Raw genomic sequence first — 22,711 nt, 5'->3', positions numbered from 1 at the left:
GAACACCCGGGATTGTTGTGTGTACCGATTTCTCACAATGCACGACCATATGCAATGAGTATGACTTTAAAGGAATGTGTCCCTGAAAATGTTGGTTGAATAACAGACTGAATGAGTTTTGTAATTATACAGGCGTTAGGCTTTGGAGGCTGCACTACTTTGTATATATTGGACCAAAGAGTGACATTTACTGAGAGACCCGCATACTTTGTTTGCCGATGAATTTGAATCCATTCAGTCATGGCTCTGGTACTTCTGGATGGTTTAATTGACCAGTGGAGTAATAATATTTGTACATATTGGGAATTCTTGTTTCTCAGTATCCACATCATGTTGAAGCAGAGTTGCCATGTTTGTTTTATGAAATTAAGACACAAACTCAACGGTTTCCTTCACAACAAGTACACAAGTGTAATATTTCATTTTATTTATATAAGCAAGCAAGTTTATGTCTTTACAAATAAAAAAAGCCACTGTCTGCCCAAGCTGTTGGCACAGATATGTACAAAAAATGGGGGAGTGAATCAAAGAAAGCCTGCTACTAAGCAACGAGAGTGGAGTACAAAATGTCTACTATGGAAACGAAGAAAAAAAACAAAATCTCCCTACGTCCAAAATGTCCAACCTTGATGTTTGTGTATATAGCTGATAATCATTTTAAGTGGCACCCTCATATCAGTTTTTAACTCTGGGGTGGAGCTCATGATGGTCAAGAGCTGAATTAATTCAAGAACAGAGCTGATTGTTCATCCTGTAATTCAGAGTTGACGATTTGAGCTGCAGAACTCACACTGTAGCATTCCAGGTACATAGTCAAAATAAAAATAAAATCTCACAGAATGATAGGAATCACATTTTATGTTTTTGAAGATTTGTTTCATGCTGAAATCACACACGACAAAAGCCAGGGAGGTGGAATGTTAGTGTTAGTCCAATTAAGCACCGGACAGCGGGTAGACAAGAAGGACGCAGGATTAGCATGTGTCAATACAAACATTTTCACAAGGAGATTCAAACAAATGGAGCGCAAGCAGCTCACATCCTTTTCCACTTTCTAATGCCAGTTGTGACATTCTTGATTCACACTAAAGATTTCCGGTCCGGGAAAAATGTAATTGGTTCTTTACATAATTTTGAACCATGGTAGCACCAGTCATCACGGCCTACAGCAATTTTCTCCCCCTTTTGACTGTTGCTCATAAAAAATTTTTTTGGCTTGTTGCTAGGTAACATGGTGATTCGATGGCAACGCAGTTTCAAGGGCCGAGACCAAGAAACTCATTAAAATTTCAAGTTTGCCAAAAGTGAATAGTGAATTCATGTGATAGAAAGAGGCAAAGGATGTGCGCTGAAGTGGGTTGGTGCATAATGGGCGGCCAGAGCAATACATTACATCATAGCTGCAAATCTCTTGAAAAACAATAAATAACACTATTAATCATATCACTTAAGACTTGCAGTTTTGTCATGCACTTGTTAGCCAAAAAAATTCAGGTTAAGGATTCATATTTAATTGTTATTTTTGTTAAACTGGTACAATGTATTGCTCTGGTGGTAAACAACTAAACAAGCTAGCTAGCTTAGCAACACCATTAGCAACTAGGACTTCAATACCGCAAGCTAAAAAGTCAAAAACAAAACAAAAATAGCAGAACAGCATTAGTGGAAAATATTTTTTGTACTGTTTAATCATTAAAATGATGACCATTGAATGCATAACCATGCCACAAACAACAACTAGATTCACAGTCTTTTTTTAAATTAACCTAGAATAAGATTTTCTTTATTTTTATGAATTAATTCATTTTCATCATTGTTACTTTTTCAGGTTATACCAATGCCGCAAGACTATACACAGATCCCACAAAGGGGACGTCAATGCACATACACCAAGAATAAGAGAGATAGAGAGCTCACAATCGTCAATAAGTGCACAAAACATTTTTTTGTTTCTGAGGTTAAAAACACTGACGACTTCCAATGTCAGGCAATGAGATGATATGAAATGAATACTGTTACTGTAAAACTCGACCCTTAAAAATACTGACTGTATTCAGCCAAGACACCCCAAAACACAGGAACTGTCTGGTGAACGGTGCCTATTGTGCCTCATCCAGGCTGCATTTACATTGTCACGAACCCTCGTCGCGTCTAAGTTGGTTTAATTTAGGTTTCGATACATTCAATCATATCACATTGGTTTTCTACATGATGCTGTTTTGATGTTTTTAAAGCTCCTTGGGAAAACAAATTGCATCTGATTTTGCCTTCATTTTCAATTCATAGTCAAATACAGTGTCTATAACGTTTTGCACCCAATTTGTGTAAAGTGGTAAATTTATTTTACCATATCATAATATGTCAAAATAGGAACAGCATTTGTCTTAACAAGCTCAACTATTGAAAAAATATTTCATACAATTTTGTCTTCCACCAGTACTCTGTGTGTGCATGCGTGCCTGTGTGTGCGTGCCTACACACGTGTGTGTGTGTGTGTGTGTGTGTGTGTGTGTGTACCGTAAATACCGCTCTAATGACGTGAAGCTGGACAACTGAGTCTAAACTTCACCCTTCAGACTCTGTTACCTATCAGAAATAATTTTCTTGGCATATGTACTGTACGTATATTTATACAGAATATTTGTAAGTGCAGTGCATATTACTGGTTAGACAAAAAAAAAGACATGAATTGACCTATATAAGTGCAGTGGATTTACTATTTTTTAGACACCCTTTTGTAATTATAGGATTTGACAAAAATAGGATTAAAAGTTCTTCATAAAATAGTGAAATGCTAAAGTGAACAATAAAAGAGCAGCGTTATGGCTCAGAGTGATGGCAATAATGGGGTTTGTGTGTGTGTGTGTGTGTGCGTGTATTTCTCTGTTGGTTTTCTCCTCATCAAACCATTAATCAATCAATTATCCTCATCTCAACAATACAGATCGCTATTAATCTTTCAACCATCTCTACTGGCAGATAGAGACTCACATTCCCTTAGAGCTTATTAGTAGCACACGATGATTTTACTAATCAGTTTTGTCGCACTTAGTACAAACAAAAATGCCTTGTGATAGCATTTGAATAAACCTGCAATGTAGATCTTAATCCATAAAAGGGTACTGTGGCATATAATATAAAAGCACTGAAATAATACAAAATGATGACTGTTAAAGCGAACAATAGTTTCCCTCTCGTGGCTCTCCTGTGATGCCTATCCACCACATGTCGAGTAAAGGCCCTCAAAATATATGAGACCTATGCTTCTGTAAAATCATTCACCTCTGAAAAGATCCAGTTAGGACTGAAGGCCCCGCCCCCCCCAAAAAAAAAAAAAAAAAAAACACATGCTCAACCTGACCTAGAAAGCCACTACTACTCAACCAAGATACCCTTCACAAGTCACAGTTATCTCTTCATGATACCAAGGACGAGTTTGTCTGTTCTAGTGAGGATCTGGATTATTTTCAAGACAAAAGAGCAAGTTTTGGTATAATTAGAGCCTGGTATACAAAGACATAAACTACTGAACATGACAGAAAAACCATAGAATCAAAGTCTCACAATGACTGGTGTTCACACGTGTGTTTTTTTGTGTAGTTGTTTGTGCAGAATCACATGAAACTGTGAATGTAATAACGACCCCCCCCCCCCCCCCCCCTCCCCACTTACACACTTGCCCTTTGCAGGTACCCCAATATTAAAATTACATATGAATAATGCTGGTAAAAATTCGGCAAAAATTCAAAAAAGTGACAAAAATGTAGTCTTAACAATATGACACTGACATGGCATTTTATAAGACTTTGTGCTGCTAAGATGTGCTGTTTCTGGAGGACAAAGTACATGTTTACACAAACATTGTCAGAGAGGAAGGGGAGAGAAGCCCAATTTCACAGTTGTCTCAAATGACTAGCCACCTTAAGTGCAAATTGTGAATTTAACAAGTCAAACATTGCGTATACAGTATAAATAACACAAAGTCGGATTTGTCTACTATCAATTTTCTGGCATATGTTGTCATCTTATGTAGAAAATATAAGTTTGGATTCATATAATGAATTAACTTTTAAACATTCTTCAGCACGTTTAGATTAAATTAAAAAAAAGAAGATGCCACAACCTGCTATGAAAATGACCATTTGTGTTGTAGACTTGTTTTTACTGTATAGGAAGTGAGTAGGCTACTGTATAAGACACAACTGATGAAACTGGGCTCCAGATGAGAGCTAGGAAAAGATTTGGTCAGGGATGAGAAGTGAGTCAAGCTACCCGTTTGTACTCATTTAAGTACTAACTTCCTCGGGAACCATATTTATTTGCAATACCAGTCATCATAATGTGGGTAAAGGACAGCACAGCATGACACCACCATACAACGTTGCCTGCACAACACTGACCATTCAGCCACATCTATATGTGTGTGAGTGTGTGTGTGTATGTGTGTTTGTGTTAGTGTGATGGGTATTGAGGTTCTTGATGGTAGTGTCTTGATATTACCCACCCCCCTTGAATAGATGATCTTAAGGACAATGAAATCTTCCGTGTTTCTTCTGCTGATCGTTGCTTTAGTGTGTCATGCGCGCAGCGGACATTTGTAAGGATGGTTTATTTTCGGTTACATTATGTAAGGTGCTTAACATTTTTATTTGACCACCACCTCATTGTAAGGATTATGCCACATTTTAAAATTGTAACAGTTAATACACCAGTGTGTCAAAGCCCTTAAACTTTTTTTTTAAAGCTAAACTGTAATTATTATTATCTTTTGAATTTTCAAATTTTCTGTTTTAGAAAAAAATTCAATAAAATAGTAATGCACATTATAATTTGTTGATTAAGATGCCAAATTATAGTCATTAGTTAGAAGTATATACCTCAGAAAAACTGTGTCAGTGGTTGAATGTTGGTGTTATGGTTGATTAATTTCCTAGTTCTCAGACACACCCAGTGGGCCGGCTCAAATTTGGCTATGAAAAGATGGATTCAGTTTGAAATTACTCATTCTTGCTAAAATGCTAAAATGCAGAAAGCTCACTGCAATTGAAATAGTCTACATTTAAGTCCTTCATGATGCTGGATGGTATTTTCTCACCTTTATGACAGTTGGTCTAATAAATGTGTTAAGCGCTGCACATTCATACGGGATTAATATTAACCATCAGTCAACTACTATGGCCTGCAAAGGAAAGGTCTTCATTTCTTGGGCATATCATATTTTATCTTGAATTTTTATATGTAGGTTTGCTTTCTGAGAATTATCTGGTTATTTCTTTATTCTAGTCAAAACTGGTTACTGTTATGCACTGTCAAACATTATCTATCCTTAAACAGCATTTGTATTTGTATGCACTATATGTGACAGAATTGTCAAGGGTTTCCCATCTTAATGAAGGTCTGATTCCATCATAAACTACTAAATGTAAAGATAATCTCTAATGTCCCATTGGATGTGAAGAAGTCTTAGCAAACCCAAGGTTAACTTTCACTTCATGTGGTTGATGTTTAGCATATTAGCACACTGTAGATCACCAAGGCAAGATCAACGGGAGCACACGAAAGAGATCACTGTTTTTCTTTTCATCACCTTTGCTGCCGACCACAGATCTGTATATATGTTCTTTACTGGTGTGTATTGTATAATATGTTATGATATCCTTCTATCCATGACTGTTGCTGCAAGTTTCTGTGTGCGGATAAATTGTTTTGCGTGTCTGTTCGGTAAGTGAGTGCATTGTTTCCCATCTCATGTGTTTATGTGTAGGCATTGAGGCGTTCTTTGGAGCGTGTAGAGTGGATGTCATGCAGCTCCTGCTCCTCCTTCGACTTGATATCTTCATATTTCTGCATCCGACTGGCATCCTTCAGGTATCCCCAGTTAGCAGCCAATGCCATCAGAAAATTGACCTACAGGGAGCAGAACAAAGCAGGAAGGAGCCACTTATGCACTTTTTGTATTCATGCTGAGATTATAGTGGAACCTCGGTTTTCAAATGTTGAGTATATTTCTAATGGTTTTGTCCCAGTTTTAATATATCTGCTCAATTTTAAAATGCAATGAATTTGCTTGTTATTTTAGTGAAAAAATACAATACATCATGTTAAATATCAGCACAAATCAGCAATATGATAAAATTATTCTACATCTGAAGCCACCCAACTCTACCCAAAACTCTATTATCATGTCAAAATTTGATATGGTTGACCAAAAAACTGTAGAGAAAACGGTTCAGCAGCTGAAATCATCAACGAGCTTGTCTTGACTCAATACCATCTGACTTTTTCAAAGCTATTGTGAGGTTTGTGCTAGCTGATTTTCGGGCAAATAATCAATTGCTCAATCTATCAGGCGAGTTTCCTAAAGCTCTGAAAGTAGCTGCCATTAAGCCTCTTCTAAAAAATAGAACGCTGGATGCTTCCATGTTAGCAAGTCAATCTCAAATCTCCCTTTCATAGCCATAGCCTACTTATTTGACCTTTATCGTTTATGTATCTCCTTGGCTATTCTCAAAAAATAGAGCCGCTAGTATTGGCCAGAAATGTTTAATGAAATCAACGGAGATTCCGTCGGGCCAGGCTTTCATCCTGATTGCATAATTGTTTTAATGCATTATCTAATTCTTTATTGCGCTGAAGTTGGTTTGCAAGAAATTTGCCTGATTTATTATTGTACTCAAAGTTAGTGTAGCTTAACTGTTGTTATAGAAATTGTTTTCTTTTTGATAAGATGATGTCTAATTGATGTTTTGCGTTTTGAAGTTGGTTTCTAAGCGTATCTGTCGGATTAATTGCATGTTCTTCTGTGGTGTTGAATTTTTTCAAAGAGTGTAATATGATTCGACCTCTCAATTCAGCTTTCCCAGTTTCCCACAGCAGAGATGGGGATATGGTTGGGGAGTCATTGAATTTCAAAAACTCATCCCATTCCTTCCTCACGAAAGAATCAAAGTCCGGGTCCTTCAATAGGGATGTGTTAAAGCGGCATGTTGGTGGGGGTCCCAGATTTGACTAAATTTTTAGATTGAGAGAAATTGGTGTGTGGTCACTGATGATGATTGGGTGTATTTTGGAGGTAATTTTTTTGAGCTCCCGAATTGTTTGAGAGAAAAAAATCTATTCTTGAAAAAGAGGGGTGAAGCGATGACAAAAATGTGTATTCTCTTTTTGTAGGGTTTTTCAGTCCAAAGTCGTCCATATACTGGTCTAACATATTGGCGCATTGTGGCTGATTGCTATTTTTGAGATTTGAGCGATCTATAAGGGGATTTAGCATCAGGTTAAAGTTTCCTCCCATGATAATTGTAGAATTGGCTGACAAGTTAAACAAGTGTGAACAGAGCATGTGAAAAAAGGCTGGATCATCTTTATTCGGAGCATATACATTGACAATTGTGTAAAGTTTGTTAGATATTGTACCCTGTATAATTATGTATCGGCATTCTGGATCTGTTACTGTACTATTTATTGTCAAAAGTAGTCTTTTATGAACTAGTATTGAGACTCCTCTTTGTCTACTGTTATAAAAGGCCGAGATAGCCTGAGTGAAATTAGAGTCAAGTCATTTTTCTTCTGACTCAATAAGGTGCATTTCTTGTAATAGGAGGAGGTCTGTTGTAAATTTAGTTAAATAATCCATAATCTTAATTCTCTTTGCCTGCGATCAAATGCCATTGACATTTCCATTGATTGTTAGTGGCCTAACACTCATAGACACCTGTGTCATTACTGCTAGAGCCTTCAAACACCATCAAATAGTGGTCCAGGGTGCATTGTTTTTGTTGTGGGTTCTCATTAACAATGTCGTTACTTAAGGAAGAAGGTACTTTATATTGAACTTGATTTTATCATATGTACAGCCAAGGGGGGTACGGTGGCCGACTGGTTAGAGCGTCAGACTCACATTTCTGAGGACTCGGGTTCAATCCCCGGCTCCGCTTGTGTGGAGTTTGCATGTTCTCCCCGTGCCTGCGTGGGTTTTCTCCGGGCACTCCGGTTTCCTCCCACATCCCAAAAACATGCATTAATTGGAGACTCTAAATTGCCCATAGGCATGACTGTGAGTGCGAATGGTTGTTTGTTTCTATGTGCTCTGCGATTGGCTGGAAACCAGTTCAGGGTGTACCCCGCCTCCTGCCCGATGACAGCTGGGATAGGCTCCAGCATGCCCGCGACCCGAGTGAGGAGAAGCGGCTCAGAAAATGGATGGATGGATGGTACAGCCAGGGAAATCTCAACATGTTTCACCTCTGTGGTTACTCTACTCACTGACCCCGAACGCCCCCTACTGGGCGGAAGTATAGTCAGCATTCACATGAACTAACACAAGGTTCCCAAAGTGCTGTACAATGCAATAAAAACAGCAGAAAATAAAAAATAAGGATAAAAACAATTTTAAAAAATTGGCATAATAAGACTTGCCCTCCCTAATGCATATACTTAAAGAATAATAATAACTCTCTTTTTACTTGTTAAGCTAAACTCAGTTAACTTAAAGTTCACAACGAAATCAGCTTGTACTAACCTCAGTCTGCACCACACAAGTGCACAACTGTACTTAAAATTTAAATAGATATGACATCACAACCAACATATAAACACATTTAAATCTGTTGAATGAGTCTCTCAGGTGGCTTCACATTTCTTGAAGACTTTCTGAGTGTTTGTTCTTGTATATGGGTCGGTGACTCAGGTGATGGAGCCTTGAGTGTGTGTTGAGGTTGTTCAGCAGACTCAAATCTCTGTTCTCCAGTTGCAGGTTCCTTGAGAAGCTCTCTGCAATTTTGTCTCAGGAGAGCTCCATCTTCTGTCTGAATGGTGTATGACCGTGGTTGAACTTCACTCAGAACATTTGCTTTCTGTGTGCATGTGTTTGTTTTGTCTTTAAACCTCACTTGGTCCCCAGCATGCAGTTCAGGTAGGTTCTTTGGTCCTCTGTCATAATATAATTTCAGTTCGCGTTTTGCTGCTCCTTGAAGTTCTTCACACTGTTTCCCTCCTTTGTTTTCAGTAGGTTATCCTGGATAGGCAGGTTTGATCTCGGGTGTCATCCCATAAGGAGCTGAGCTGGCGACACACCACACTCAAGTGGCGTTGTGCGGTATGCCAGCAGGCTCTTGCAGAAGTCATCTTCACTGTCCTGTCTGTGCTTTGCCCATCAGTCTTTTCACAGTTTGGACCGACTTTTCCACTAGCCCGTTAGACTGCGGTTAGTGAGGACTTGATGTTGTGTGAACAAAGTCCCATGCTGTGGCAAACATGAACTTCATGTTGGAAAATTCTGTTCCACACCGTGTCTTGCGACTGTGGCTTTCATGGATGTAATCACAGTCTCTGCTGTCATAGTGTGTGATCTACAGACTTCTTGATACAGGGAATAATAGTCTGTGGCCACAATGTAGTCCTTTACTCCAGAAACAAAGAGGTCAGCACCCACCTTCAAATAAGGTCGGTCTGGCACCGGTTGAGGCTTAAGTGGCTCTGCAGGATTGCTTGCTTGATATTACAAACATGTTGAGCAGTTTGACACCTCATTTGTCACATCCTGATTAATCCATGGCCATACATCACCTTGTGTGCTCTCCTTTTGCATTTTTCAATGCCAAGATGCCCTGCATATATCTTCTTGAGCATGTCTCCTCATAGACTCTTTGGAATGACTATTTTGATTCCCTTGTAGATGATGCCACCACCACCGACAGCTCTGCTCTGCAGTTCCAGTATTCTTGAATAACAAGTGAGCAGTCTTGGTTACAGTTGGGCCATCCATCTATGATAGTTTTGCACAGTGTTTCCATCGTGTCATCTTTGCTGGGCTCTGTTCTTATGAGCTCAATTTTCTGCGACAGGCAGTGCGCTCATAATCATGTTCACATACGCCTTTACATCATTGTCCGTTTTGGTGTTGGCTGGGTTTTTTTGGGTCAACAGCTCTGGATAAAGTGTCGGCTGTGTACATCAGCCTACCAGGGGTGTACATCACATTGAGTGTGTAGCGTTGCAGCCGGATCATCATTCTTTGGATTCTCAGTGGGCAGTCATTGAGTGGCTTCTGGAACAATGCAATTAGTGGTTTATGGTCAGTTTCAACACTTATTGCTTGCCCTGACACAAACTGGTGGAATCTTTCACAGGCATATGTTATGCTGAGCAGTTCTTTTTCAATTTGTGCATATCTTGTCTCTGCGTCCGTCATGGATCTCAAAGCATATGCAACAGGTTGCCAGTCACCATACTTCTGCAAAAGAACAGCTCCAAGGCCCCTCTGTGATGCATCTGATGAGATCTTAATAGGCCTCACCAGGTCATAAAACTTCAGAACTGGCTCTTTTGTGAGCACCTTCTTCAAGTTGCACCACGATTTCTCATGTTCATGATTCCACTCCCATGGAAACTTCTTTTAAGTCAGTTGTCTCAGAGGCGCTATCTTTTCAGAAAGATAGTGTATGAATTTTCCTATGTAGTTGATCGTACATTAAACCTCTGTACATGCTCCTTGCAATAATGGCCTTGGCATATTTTCAATTCCTGACACTTTTCTGTGATCCGGTCTGATGCCTTCACTGCTCAGGATGTCCCCCACAAATGTTAGTTCCTTTACTCCAAGCTGGCATTTCTCTTTATACAGGTTCAGATTTGCTTTTCTGGTTGCCTCAAGAACATTTCTCAGTCTCATGTCATGTTCAGTTTTTGTGCATCCACACAATGATGTCATTCATTGATGTGTCCACTCCTTCCAGGTGCTCATAGATCATGTGTATTGTCTTGTGATACACATTGGGTGCTGAAGCCATGCCGAATGGCTTTCGCTGGAATCTATGTCTGTCAAATGGATTGTTGAATGTGCAGCCGAAAGGAAAAGATGAATCATGTCACTTCCTGTCAAAGTACTGTAAAACAAAATATATTTACAGTGACAAGGTCCTTTGTTTTCATCTGTGTCAATTAACGTCATTCATGAGCTTTTTGGGTAAATTTTAATTTTATTGTATTTCAGCTTGGCCGCTTTTATGAGAGCTCCACGGAAATTGTGAGGTCGAACAGTCGTTTAGAAAATGTGGTTCACTCACTGTGTGTCGCAGAGAAGCGACGTCATCAGGCAGTGCATTTGTAATGGCTGCTGCCAAATATAGTAAAATACAAAATATAGTGCAAAAACGCCAAATACAATACCTGTATTTAATTTGTGGATGGTTGTTCATTGGCTAGTTGTAATTTAATACATTTTTTAAGTTACATCTTTTGTTGAATTTTTATTTCAGAATACTTATTACCTTTTTTTTATCTTCCACCTGACAGAGACTCAGTATTAAGAACGACTAAAATGAATGCTAAACCTAAAAGACTAAACTAAAATAAATCATTAAAAATAATAATAATAATAAAAACTAACAAACCCACTCTAAGGACTCATTAAAACTAACTAACTTTTAATAACAAATGTCAAAATGAAATAATAAATACAGTATCTGTAATGAAAAATCCAAACCTAATATGACCATGCATCTACCTAGAATCCACCCTTCCAGTGGGATCAGGATAATCCTGATTTTGAGCATCAAAACTATCCTAATCTCTAGCTTGGAATTTTGGAATACCCTAGAATACCCATTTGATAGGGATTCTGGGTAGGGCTGGATTACCAAATCTACAGTATATCTGAATTTTACGAGGACCAGGATCACATATCCTGGTTTGAATCACTCAATTTGGAGATTTAATCCTATTCAGACCAATCTGATCCAGATTAAATGTTTTGAAATATTGCGCACAGGTTTTTGTTCGTCAGGGGTTTCGTAGTCGGTGATTCAACTGTACTTTGAGCCAACTGCAACAGTTGTTTCTTTGAACTTCCACTTATGGCTACGCCTGCAGGGAGTTCTGATATGGTGTCCAGGATGCCGGGAATCTCTGTCGCAGCCATGCACCCAATTGACAGAATTTGTATCCTTATCAGCCAAATGTGATGATAAAAGGAATTTATTTTATAAAGACAAATTCAGATTTAAAAAAAATAATAATTCCCTTCCCCGAATTTACACTTCTAACACATTTCACTGTCTGCAGTGAGACCATAGAAATTTAAAAAAGTCATTTATTGTTTAAGGAAATATGTTAATGTTGATAATTTAAGTGCCTTAAGCATTTTCTAATGTTGTATGCAATTCTACAATGTTATTGTTTGAGGAGTCTAATTTACATGATTTGCGTATAAGTGAACATGCTGCCGTTTTGACAAAAGTCAAGGTAGAGTCTGCCACCAGAATGGTGCAATTTTGAGTTTCAGAATAAGAGCTTGTACAGGAAGTCCTGTGTTTGCTACTTGAATGTTGCCGGCTTAACATCGTTCTGATAGAATAGAAGAGAATAGAATGCCTTTTATTGTCACTATACAAAGATTTGCTTTGTAAAGTTTACTTATTGAGCCAATGTTATGTGTGGTTGCATATTTGTACTTTTTTGTCCTGGCTTAGAAAACCACACCTTTATTTATATATATACACAACCCAAATTCCAATGAAGTTGTGTTAAACATAAATAAAAACAGAATACAATTATTTGCAAATCATGTACGACCTATATTTAATTGAATAAACTACAAAGACAAGATATTTAATGTTCAAACTGAGAAACTTTATTGGTTTTAGCAAATAATTATTAACTTCGAATTTTATGGCTGCAACACGTTCCAAAAAAGCTGGGACAGGGTCATGTTTATCACTGTGTTACATCACCTTTTCTTTTAACAACATTCAATAAATGTTTGGAACTGAGGACACTAATTATTGAAGTTTTGTAGGTGGAATTCTTTCCCATTCTTGCTTGATGTACAGCTTCAGCTGTTCAACAGTCCGGGGTCTCTGTTGTCGTATTTTAAGCTTCATAATGCCCCACACATTTTCAATGGGAGACAGGTCTGGACTGCAGGTAGGCCAGTCTTGTACCCGCGCTCTTTTACTACGAAGCCACGCTGTTGTAACACGTGCAGAATGTGGTTTGGCATTGTCTTGCTGAAATAAGCAGGGCGTCCATGAAAAAGATGTTGCTTGGTTGGCAGCATATGTTTTTCCAAAACCTGTATGTACCTTTCAGCATTAATGGGGGCTTCACAGATGTGTAAATTACCCATGCCCTTGGCACTAACACAGCCCCATACCATCACAGATGCTGGCTTTTGAACTTTGCGTCCATAACAATCCGGATGGTTCTTTTGCTCTTTGGCCCGGAGGACACGACGTCCACAATTTCCAAAAACAATTTGAAATACGGACTCGTCGGACCACAGAACAGTTTTACACTTTGCATCAGTCCATCTTAGATGAGCTCGGGCCCAGAGAAGCCGGCGGCGTTTCTGGGTGTTGTTGATAAATGGCTTTTACTTTGCATAGTAGAGTTTCAAGTTGCACTGTATTTACTGACATTGGTTTTGCCGTTACATGATGCTCCCTTAATATTTCTGCCTGCCATCTCAAATATAGAACCGGCACTGTCCACTCGTACTTCTGACACATAAAATTCCAATTAACCAAATGACAAATAAATGTGAACAAAGACCTTTCTTTCTTTCTGACACACATGATGATTCGCTGATGTGTCAAACCACTGCAGTGAAGGGGGAACTACTGGCGACGAGGACTTACTTGATGTTAGATTTTGTTGCCTTAAGTATCAGTGGCTGGCAACGGCAACCTTCACGAGTGTTCAATATACTGAAATAATGCCGGTATTGGACGCTAATATGAAATACACTTTTTTAGAAATAAAACCTCTGTCTCATTTTTCATGAACAGCTAGGCCTAATATACTGCTGTGTTTAAATGTTGGTCATTATGATGGTACTTGGAGAGCTAAGTAATTTTTAAGTGGTACTTGGTGTAAAAAGTTTGAAAATCACTCACACGTTAATCATTATTTTGGTCAATAATTGTATCAGCCTAAAAAAGATTAATATCTTCACTTTACATCACCGGACACTTTAATCCAAGATACTTTGAATTGCTTTTACTGCAAATTCACAAATGCATTATGTCTATCTAGAAGAAGTATCTAAGAACATAATCTCGTGCTAAAGGCAATTTAAATAATAGCAGACTAAAAAATAAACAGGTAGAAGGTAAAAATACAAGTGGGATGAATCCTGTTAGTTAGCCTACTCAAAGACCTTAAATCGGGATTCTGTAATCCTGGTATCCAGATCAGATTGAGCCTCTTTCAAAGTTCTTTGAAATACCAGGACAAAAAGTACAAAAAGTATAAGAAAAAGGGATTATGAAATCTGGATCATTGTGATCCAGATTACTTTATTTTTTTTTTTTTCAAATACCGGGCCAAGGACATCTTTTCGGACGTAAACCCATCAAATGCATTGACAACAGTGAGAAACATTTCATCAATGGCTCTTGCAAATGTTACCTGCAGAGTACCCTAAAGGCTTCTTTATACTCATGCGGACGGCGAGCTCGCTGACGTCACTTCTGCTATACCGCACGCAGTTTGCCTTTATACTCGAGCGCAACCCACACGCGCTGTTTTGAAAGTGTGCTGCAGTTCTCCTCCAAGTCGGGGGTGTCGCTACAGCTGGTATTGGCTAGGACACCACAGGGTGGAGTTTCCTCTGCATTTTGTGGCCATTTCCGGTAGCCGTTTTTCCTTTCCTTTCCGTTCCTCTGCATTTTGTGGCCATTTCCGGTAGCCGTTTTTCCTTTCCTTTCCGTAACAAGGAACAAAGCACCAACAATGGCGACCGTGGAACAGAATCTGCTAGAACAAATGGACCGAGATGACCAGATGTTTAATACGTTTAATTATGCTGAAAAATCGATCGAGAAGGCGGCGGTGTAGGTGCTATGTGAAACCAAGGAGCACGCTGAGTACGTCATCATAGCATGTGAGTAAAACGGACCATCACAAGAGATGATCTCCGCGGCGTTAGACGCGCAGCACTATTTTTGCCGTGTGCGCGTAATGCAGTGCGGGCAGCGTCGGCCGCGCGACCGCGGGAGTATAAAGAGGCCTTAACTCTGCACCCAAGCACATGATGAGCACAAAACTGCCATTATCGACACCTGCATGGAAGCATTTGGTCGCCAAAAAAGTTTGATGAAAATGATCAAGCGCTGCAACAATTTATTGATGAAAAGTGAGATAGCTTTCTTGACTGTCAGAAAGAGGCAACGTTGAGGACGAAGAAGCCCCGTTACAAAGAATGCAGAACGGCATTTCAAAATTACACTAAAAGCGTACTTTCACAGTCCCGGGTGAGATGGATCACATATCAGCAGGGGGCCTAATACACCATGAAGTGGCCACAAGTCAATCGATAGAATCTTCAGTTAACCTACCAAACTTGTTTTTGGAATGTGAGAGCAAACCAGAGTGATTTCATCCATCCATTTTCTGTGCCACTTATCCTCACTAGGATCACGGGCAGGCTGGAGCCTATCCCAGCCATCTTCGGGCAAGAGGCGGGATACAACCTAAACTGGTCGCCAGCCAATTGCAGGGCACATATAAACAAACAACCATTTGCACTCGCAGTCGAACCGATGGGCGATTTAGAGTCCCCAATCAAGACACCATGCATGTTTTTGGGATGTGGGAGGAAACCAGAGTACCCGGAGAAAACCCACGCAGGCACGAGGAGAACATAAAAACTCCACACAGGCAAGGCTGGGATTTGGACCCCGGTCCTCAGAACTGTGAGGCAGATGTTCTAACCATTCGCCCACCGTGCCATCCCAGAGTGATTTGAACTCTCAAATGTGAAGCACACGTGCTAACCAATACACCCTTTCTAAATACGAGCAATTTTGGCTTATCTGAATCAAATATGCAGAATCTTGAATTTCACAAGGGGAAAGATAATAATGCAGCATCTCCCAAACTGCATAGAAATTAATTTTATTTATGCAGATTAGGTGTCCTACATATAACTGGCATTTTTTAAACACTGGAAATTGGTCCTCTGAAAGCAATGTGTGAGTGGGTGGAGGTTTTTCTGGGATGAATGCCAACCTCCTATGACTCTAAGGAGAAATAAACAGGTGCAGAAATAGAAGGAGGGGTGTGGTGAAGTTTAGCTTTTTACACAATGGCTGACAAAGACTGATGAATTGATAAGATTGATATGATTAACAGCGATGATGTTGGTAGATCCCTAGTAAATGTACAGTCTATTGCATAGAGATGGATCTCTGAAAGGACTGAATCACACCATCAATTCTGATATCTGCAAAGCTTGGTGACTCACTCACACTGCAGACATCTTGCCAAGACCCCCTCAACCCTCGCCCTCATGCTGGCTTCAAAAGGAAGCTTGATTTAGTCATTTGAACAATTGCCAGTATAATTTCCTCCAATAAAATACCGAAACAAAAATAGATATAATAAATTAAATATCAATGAAATTACTGTCCTGCTTATCCTCACTAGGGTTGCAGGTGAGCTGGAGCCTATCCCAGCTGACTTTGGGCGAGAGGCAGCGAACTTGTCTAAATTAAGTATTGTTTTCTTAAAGGACTTTGCAATTAGTTGTGTGCTCACCATTGCAATCACAGCAGCTCCTGCTCCGGCCAATGCACACACGAACAGATGGAAGGTCAAGTCCAGCTGCAAAAGTCACAATAAAACTTAACATTGTTAATGAATATTCTTCTTATGAATGTCTTATATTTCTTATCATTTGGGTCAGATCAAATCATGCAGCAGCTTACCTCATTAGATTCACACATCTTGAAGAACTTCTCAGATCCCGTGCAAACCTTCTTCTCCTCTGATATGGTCACAGCCCCTTGATGAACAGAAAGACTATTACGACTATGAAATCCAGTTTTGTGTCTATTATTTATATGTACAGTGGAGCCTCCAACATCAATCACAATCAGTTCTGTGACACTGGTTGACTTCCATCCATCAATCCATTCTTTGTACCGCTTATCTGTACTAGGGTTTGTGGGTGTGTTGGAGCCTATCCCAGCTGATTTTTGGGCAAGAGGTGGGGTAAACCCTGAACTGGTCGCCAGCCAATCACAGTGCACATACAGACAAACAACCAGTCACACTCATATTCATATCTACGGTCAATTTAAAGTCTTCAATTAACCTACCATGCATGTCTTTGGAATGTGGAAGGAAACCGGTATAACCGGACCCATGCAGGCACGGGGAGAACATAAAAACTTTCCACAAGGAGTCCTGGTTTGAACCCCGGGAACTCAGAACTGTGGCGGCGGGGGCTAACCAGTTGCACACCGTGCCGCCCGGGTTGACTTCCAGTTTGTTCTAATTTCAAAACAATTTTAAACCATTGCCATGATAAAACCCTTATTAATTGTTTTAAGTAACATTTTAATATTCTGAACTGTAATACTAGTATATTTGTATATAAAGTACTCTTAATAATAAATCAATCATCCATTTTCTGTTTCGCTTATTGCTCACTAGGGTCGCGGGCGTGCTGGAGCCTATGCCAGCTAACTGTGGGGAGAGGCGGGGTACACCCTGAACTGGTCGCCAGCCAATCGCAGGGCAATAATATAGATAATAATAAGACATTGAAACAATCTGCCTAGTCACCTACATCTTTGATGATGTGCAAGGAAGTTTATAACCACTACTGTTTTCTGGTGTGCAATGTACATACCCTTATTCCTTTAATATTACCTAAGGCGGTGGCCCTATTTTCTGGTCTGCTTATGATGTGCCCCTCTGCTCCTTTTATCACATATGTTTGCGCCCCCATAATTATTGCACTGGGAGGGGCCTACCTGAGCATATGGAGGCGCTGTTGAGTCAATTCATCCATTGTCCGTTCCGCTTGTTCGCATTAGGCTTGCGGGCATGCTATCCCGGTTATGTTTCTGCGAGAGGCGGGGTCCAGCCTGAACTGGTCGCCAGCCAATCACAGGGCACATATCAACAAACAACCATGCGCACTCACATTCACACCTACAAACAATTTATAGTCTTCAATTAACCTACTATGCATGTTTTTGAGATGTGGGAGGTAACCGGAGTACCTGGAGAAAACCCACTCAGGCATGGGGAGAACATGCAAATTCCACACAGGCTAGGCCGGTTTTGAACCCGGGTTCAGAAGAAGCTTTTATAGGCAATTAGCAGGGAGAACACACTAAGAACACAACAGAAGCCATTGTTTATTCATACAACCCACAGCCGGTGGTACATGAAATAAAATGCAAACATACCAACCTTACCAGATGTAAGCTAATGCACACACTCATAATACGAGCAAGAACAAATCTAAGTCAAGAGCAAATTTTAGCTTGATTTACTAACGAATGCCTTCACCGTTTGTTTGATTTTGTCACTTCTGTTTCTTGGCTCGTGCACTGACTCGCTAGCTAGCAGCCAATCAGAGTGATCAATTGTCACCGACAGCTGACGCAATTCAACATGTTGAATCTGGCGAGAACTGTCCGCCGATGGCTGATTCGTGCCCACGGCGCAAGGAAGGATGGATGTCCAAACATCATCTCTACTCTTTCATTTACCCAATATCCGCCATGGAATACCTGCTTTATAATGCTTATGAATGTATGATGTTTTCTGGGGCACTGATGTGTCAACGGCACGGTGAGCGACTGGTTAGCACATCAGCCTCACAGTTCTGGGGACCGGGGTTCAAATCCCCGGCCCCGCCTGTGTGGGTTTTCTCTGGGCACTCCGGTTTCCTCCCACATCCCAAAAACATGCGTGGTAGGTTGATTGAAGACTCTAAATTGCCCGTAGGTGTGAATGTGAGTGCGAATTGTTGTTTGTTTCTATGTGCCCTGTGATTGGGTGGCGACCAGTTCAGGGTGTAGCCCGCCTGGCTCCAGCAGCCCGCGACCCTAGTGAGGATAAGCGGTAATGATGGTACGATGGTATGGATGATGTGTCACACAAGTGAATGAAGGCTCTTTTGGCTTACAGAAGAAGCTTTAGTGAGCACTTAGCAGGTAGAACACGCTTGAATAATATGCAGCTGTTAAGTTGCTTGGTAATTTTTAGCAATACAGCGAACGTGCCTGCAACAGTATTGTTCATCATAAAATACACAGTGAGGTTTTCATTCAATAAAAATTCCCACATACAGTACCAACTGGGCTGACATATCGCTAAGACAGACACAAACTAACAAACGACTTGGTTGAATTCCAATTTGTATAACCATTACAGATTTTGAATTGAAGGTTATTATTGTATACTGTAGATCAGGGATAGGCAACTTTGATTACTGTAAGGGACTCTTGTTTCCTAGCAACAATAGGGGAAACGTGTGACCCATTTTGGGATTAATTAGCTGAGCCAGAACTAACCTTCGAGACATATGTGTTTTTCATTGATCCAAGCACCAGCAATAGTTTGTTACATACCAAACTGGCGCAGGTCCAGGCAGAGGTTGGCTCCCTCAACCAGGCTGGTGTTCTTGCACATGGACCAAACATTGAAGTACATGAAGACCGGCAGGCTGGTGAATGCTGTCACACCCAGCCACACCAGGAAAAATAAGTAGGCCAGGAACATCAGCTGTACAGAAAGAAAGCAATCAGTAACACAAAACTAGAATCATAAATTGTGTTTTTCTAGTCTTTAAGAGAGACAATGACCAATATGCCAAGTCTTAGGCCACCACTATCTTTTTTTTTTTTAAAGGGAAATATGTAATTTGTTTTTCTTTTTTTTTTTTTCTTTTTTTTTTTTAACCTGTCCTGTTCAGCTGCATGGCCAGGCAGAATGGTGGATCTGTATGCCTTTTATGCTGGAACAGTTTTGCTGTGAAACAGGTTAATTTAAAATACTTCCTCTGCTTATTTTTTATTTTTTTTAAATTATTGTGATGTTTTTTGAAAATGCAGCTGGGCAGAAAAGGGTTTTAGGGGACAGACGAGGGACACAGTGGACAAGAAGAATAGGGGTGCGAACCACAGACGAACAATAGTTAGTCTAGCTATTTGACCACAAGTAATGTTACAAAAGTCAAATCATGTTCTTATTTGTGGAAGGGGGGGACACCCAGTGAGGAGATGCAATAACTAAACCAAGAGAACAAGAGAAGAAAAGACAGAAAAGGGCAGGACAAAACAGGATGTGGGAAATGAGCAAGGCAGTAATACTGACGAGTGGTGCGGTGAGATACTTTATACTGTAAGAACCTGTCAGTTGATATGTTAGTAAAACCTGGGTTGTTATTAGTGGTCCCAGGACAAGCAATTAAAGCCAAGAGCGTGTCTATGGAACTTATTAGTAAATGAACACCATATCACATGCATGTTAGTCAACTGGTGTTGAGTTGCTGAGCCGGCAGATTGAGTAAGAGTTTTTTTCCAACAACTGGGCATAACCCATTCACACACCAATGGGCGGCTGCTGTCATGCAAGGCGCTGCCAGGCCTACTGGGAGCAAATTAGGGTTCAGTGTCTTGCCCAAGGACACTGCAACATGCAGACTGTCAGAGCCGGGATTCGAACCAGCTACCTTTCGGTCACTGGACGACCCGCTCTACCTACTGATACACAGAAGCCCAGACCTGTTACAAATAGGAGTTTGCATCCAGTAGTGCTGCAATTAGTAATCAAGTATCCTACTTACAATTCTAACGAATAATCAAGTTTAAGGATAAAATATATTTTTGCTTGGTGAAAGAGCAAGAGATAATAAGACATTTCACTTAATAATGAAAAACCAATTGGTTTCCTCCTTTATCCATCCATCCATTTTCTGAGCCGCTTCTCCTCACTAGGGTCGCGGGCGTGCTGGAGCCTATTCCAGCTAACATCGGGCGGGAGGCGGGGTACACCGTGAACTGGTTGCCAGCCAATCGCAGGGCACATACAAACAAACAACCACTCACATTCACACCTACGGGCAATTTAGAGTCGTCAATTAACGTACCATGCATGTTCTGGGGATGTGTGAGGAAACCGGAGTGCCCGGAGAAAACCCACGCAGTCACGGGGAGAACATGCAAACTCCACACAGGCGGGGCCGAGGAGTGAACCCCGGTCCTCAGAACTGTGAGGTAGACGCTCTAACCAGTCGTCCACGTGCCGCCGTTTCCTCCTTTTAGATAAATTAAATTCTTCTTAAATTCTTAAATTCACATTTTGCATACAGCAGGAAACATTTTACGTTTCTACGTTTGTAGACAAGCATTTTCTTGTCGAAAAACATTTCTACTGAGGCAATTTCAAACACAAATACAAATAGATTTCAGTTTAAACTTGGCTTTTCTTGTGATTATCAAAAACAAGGCATTAATTTAAAAAAGAGCAACACAAGTCTGCCATCTGGTTATAAAGGCACAATTTTTATTTTACTGTGGTATCTCAATCTGAACACTAGGTGGCACTATGTAAAAAGTAAAAAAGAGGCAAAGAAGAAAAGGACACAAAGAAAAATGTAGCTTCTTGTTGAATAGATGCTATCTGTGTGCTAATTGGTAAATAAAGTGAATTAAAAAAGAAATAGACTTATTCTTGAGAAACTACACTGACTAAACCAGACTGTAATGAAAAGGAAGCCCAGATAGCGGACGATCGGCCAGTTGTGAAACTATTTGCGTGATTGCACACAAAACTAGCTGCTAATGCTAACAAAAAACAAGCATACACCACGTGATGTCAAGTCGCGCAATTCCCACAATGCAAAGTGGATTTTTTGGTATTTTTTTTTTCTTGCAATAATTAACGTCCTTATTGTTACGTTAATTGTTGTTGTTGTTTCTGTGTCTGTTAACAGTGGTTCTTGGAATGTATACCTTATTTACATTTACATTTATGATGATTTCTGATTTATATTTTTTTTAGAATAGCATTGGACACTTTGATCTAATGATAAACATTGAGACCAGCAGCATTATATTGCCACCATTCAAATTTTCCTACAGTAAAACAATAAGTGACGTATATAGCTATAGAAAGAGAGCGCTACAAAGTGTTTGTTTCTCAGTGCTTTGTTCAAAGTAGCAAGTTTTTTCAAGTCAGTGGGTTCAAGTCCAAGTGAAGTCACGAGTCATTCCTTTTCAAGTCCAAGTCAAGTCTAAAGTCATCAAATTCATGTCTCCAGTCCAAGTCATGTGACTCTAGTCCACACCTCTGCTGTTTATGAATATGGTAATGATCTCAGCTCTCTCTATTTTAAATCCTTCACACTGAGTCATTACAATAACTTTTGCAATAATGTTATTCTCTCCCTGCTCGCCTTTTGTTTTGCCCTCTGGCTTTTTCCAACAGGTAACAGAGCTGTGTGTGTTTGTGTGTGTTGTTTGCAAGGAGGTACATTGGAAAGCCTTGACCCATCGCCTCGTAAAGGAATGCAAATGTGAAGGCAAATGTCCTGTACACGTGGACAATAACCAAGGCTATAGCTAAAAGTCACTGCCAACACTGTCCCAAACTACGCTTCATGTAAATCTCATTCAGAGTCCTGTTGGATACCCCAAAGAAAACAACTTCTTGCAGGAGCATCAAAAAATAAAAATAATTTCCTGTTCATGGAAATCTTTCTCAGAGATTAAAATCTCCTACCATGCCTCTCTTATTAGTTATTTCATGTAAAATTTGATTTTTTTATTTATTTTTTTAAATACAAGTACAGTGTTTCATAAATATAATCAAATTTTTTTAAATTACCAGGTTCATTCACGCGTCACAGCTCCACAGCTGGACCCCCTGCAGTTTCCCTACCGAGCAAACAGGTCTGCGGCTGATG

General features: G+C 40.0%; 1 protein-coding gene across 2 annotated transcripts in view; it reads right to left on the bottom strand.

The window, feature by feature from the left end:
- Positions 1–406: 406 nt before the first annotated feature.
- Positions 407–22,711, bottom strand: part of gpm6ab (glycoprotein M6Ab) — a 49,293-nt gene continuing 26,988 nt past the window's right edge. For both annotated transcript variants that reach the window (XM_061772066.1, XM_061772067.1), the window contains 4 exons: positions 19,374–19,527; positions 16,710–16,786; positions 16,540–16,605; positions 407–5,907 (listed from right to left, as the gene is read on the bottom strand). In XM_061772066.1, the coding sequence (XP_061628050.1) occupies positions 5,755–5,907; positions 16,540–16,605; positions 16,710–16,786; positions 19,374–19,527 (450 nt within the window). In that variant the 3' untranslated portion in view covers positions 407–5,754. The remainder of the gene's footprint in view (positions 5,908–16,539; positions 16,606–16,709; positions 16,787–19,373; positions 19,528–22,711) is intronic.

The sequence above is a fragment of the Phyllopteryx taeniolatus genome, chromosome 4, assembly GCF_024500385.1.
Source record: "Phyllopteryx taeniolatus isolate TA_2022b chromosome 4, UOR_Ptae_1.2, whole genome shotgun sequence".
Classification (NCBI taxonomy): domain Eukaryota; kingdom Metazoa; phylum Chordata; class Actinopteri; order Syngnathiformes; family Syngnathidae; genus Phyllopteryx; species Phyllopteryx taeniolatus.
This window is presented reverse-complemented; position numbering and strand designations above follow the sequence as displayed.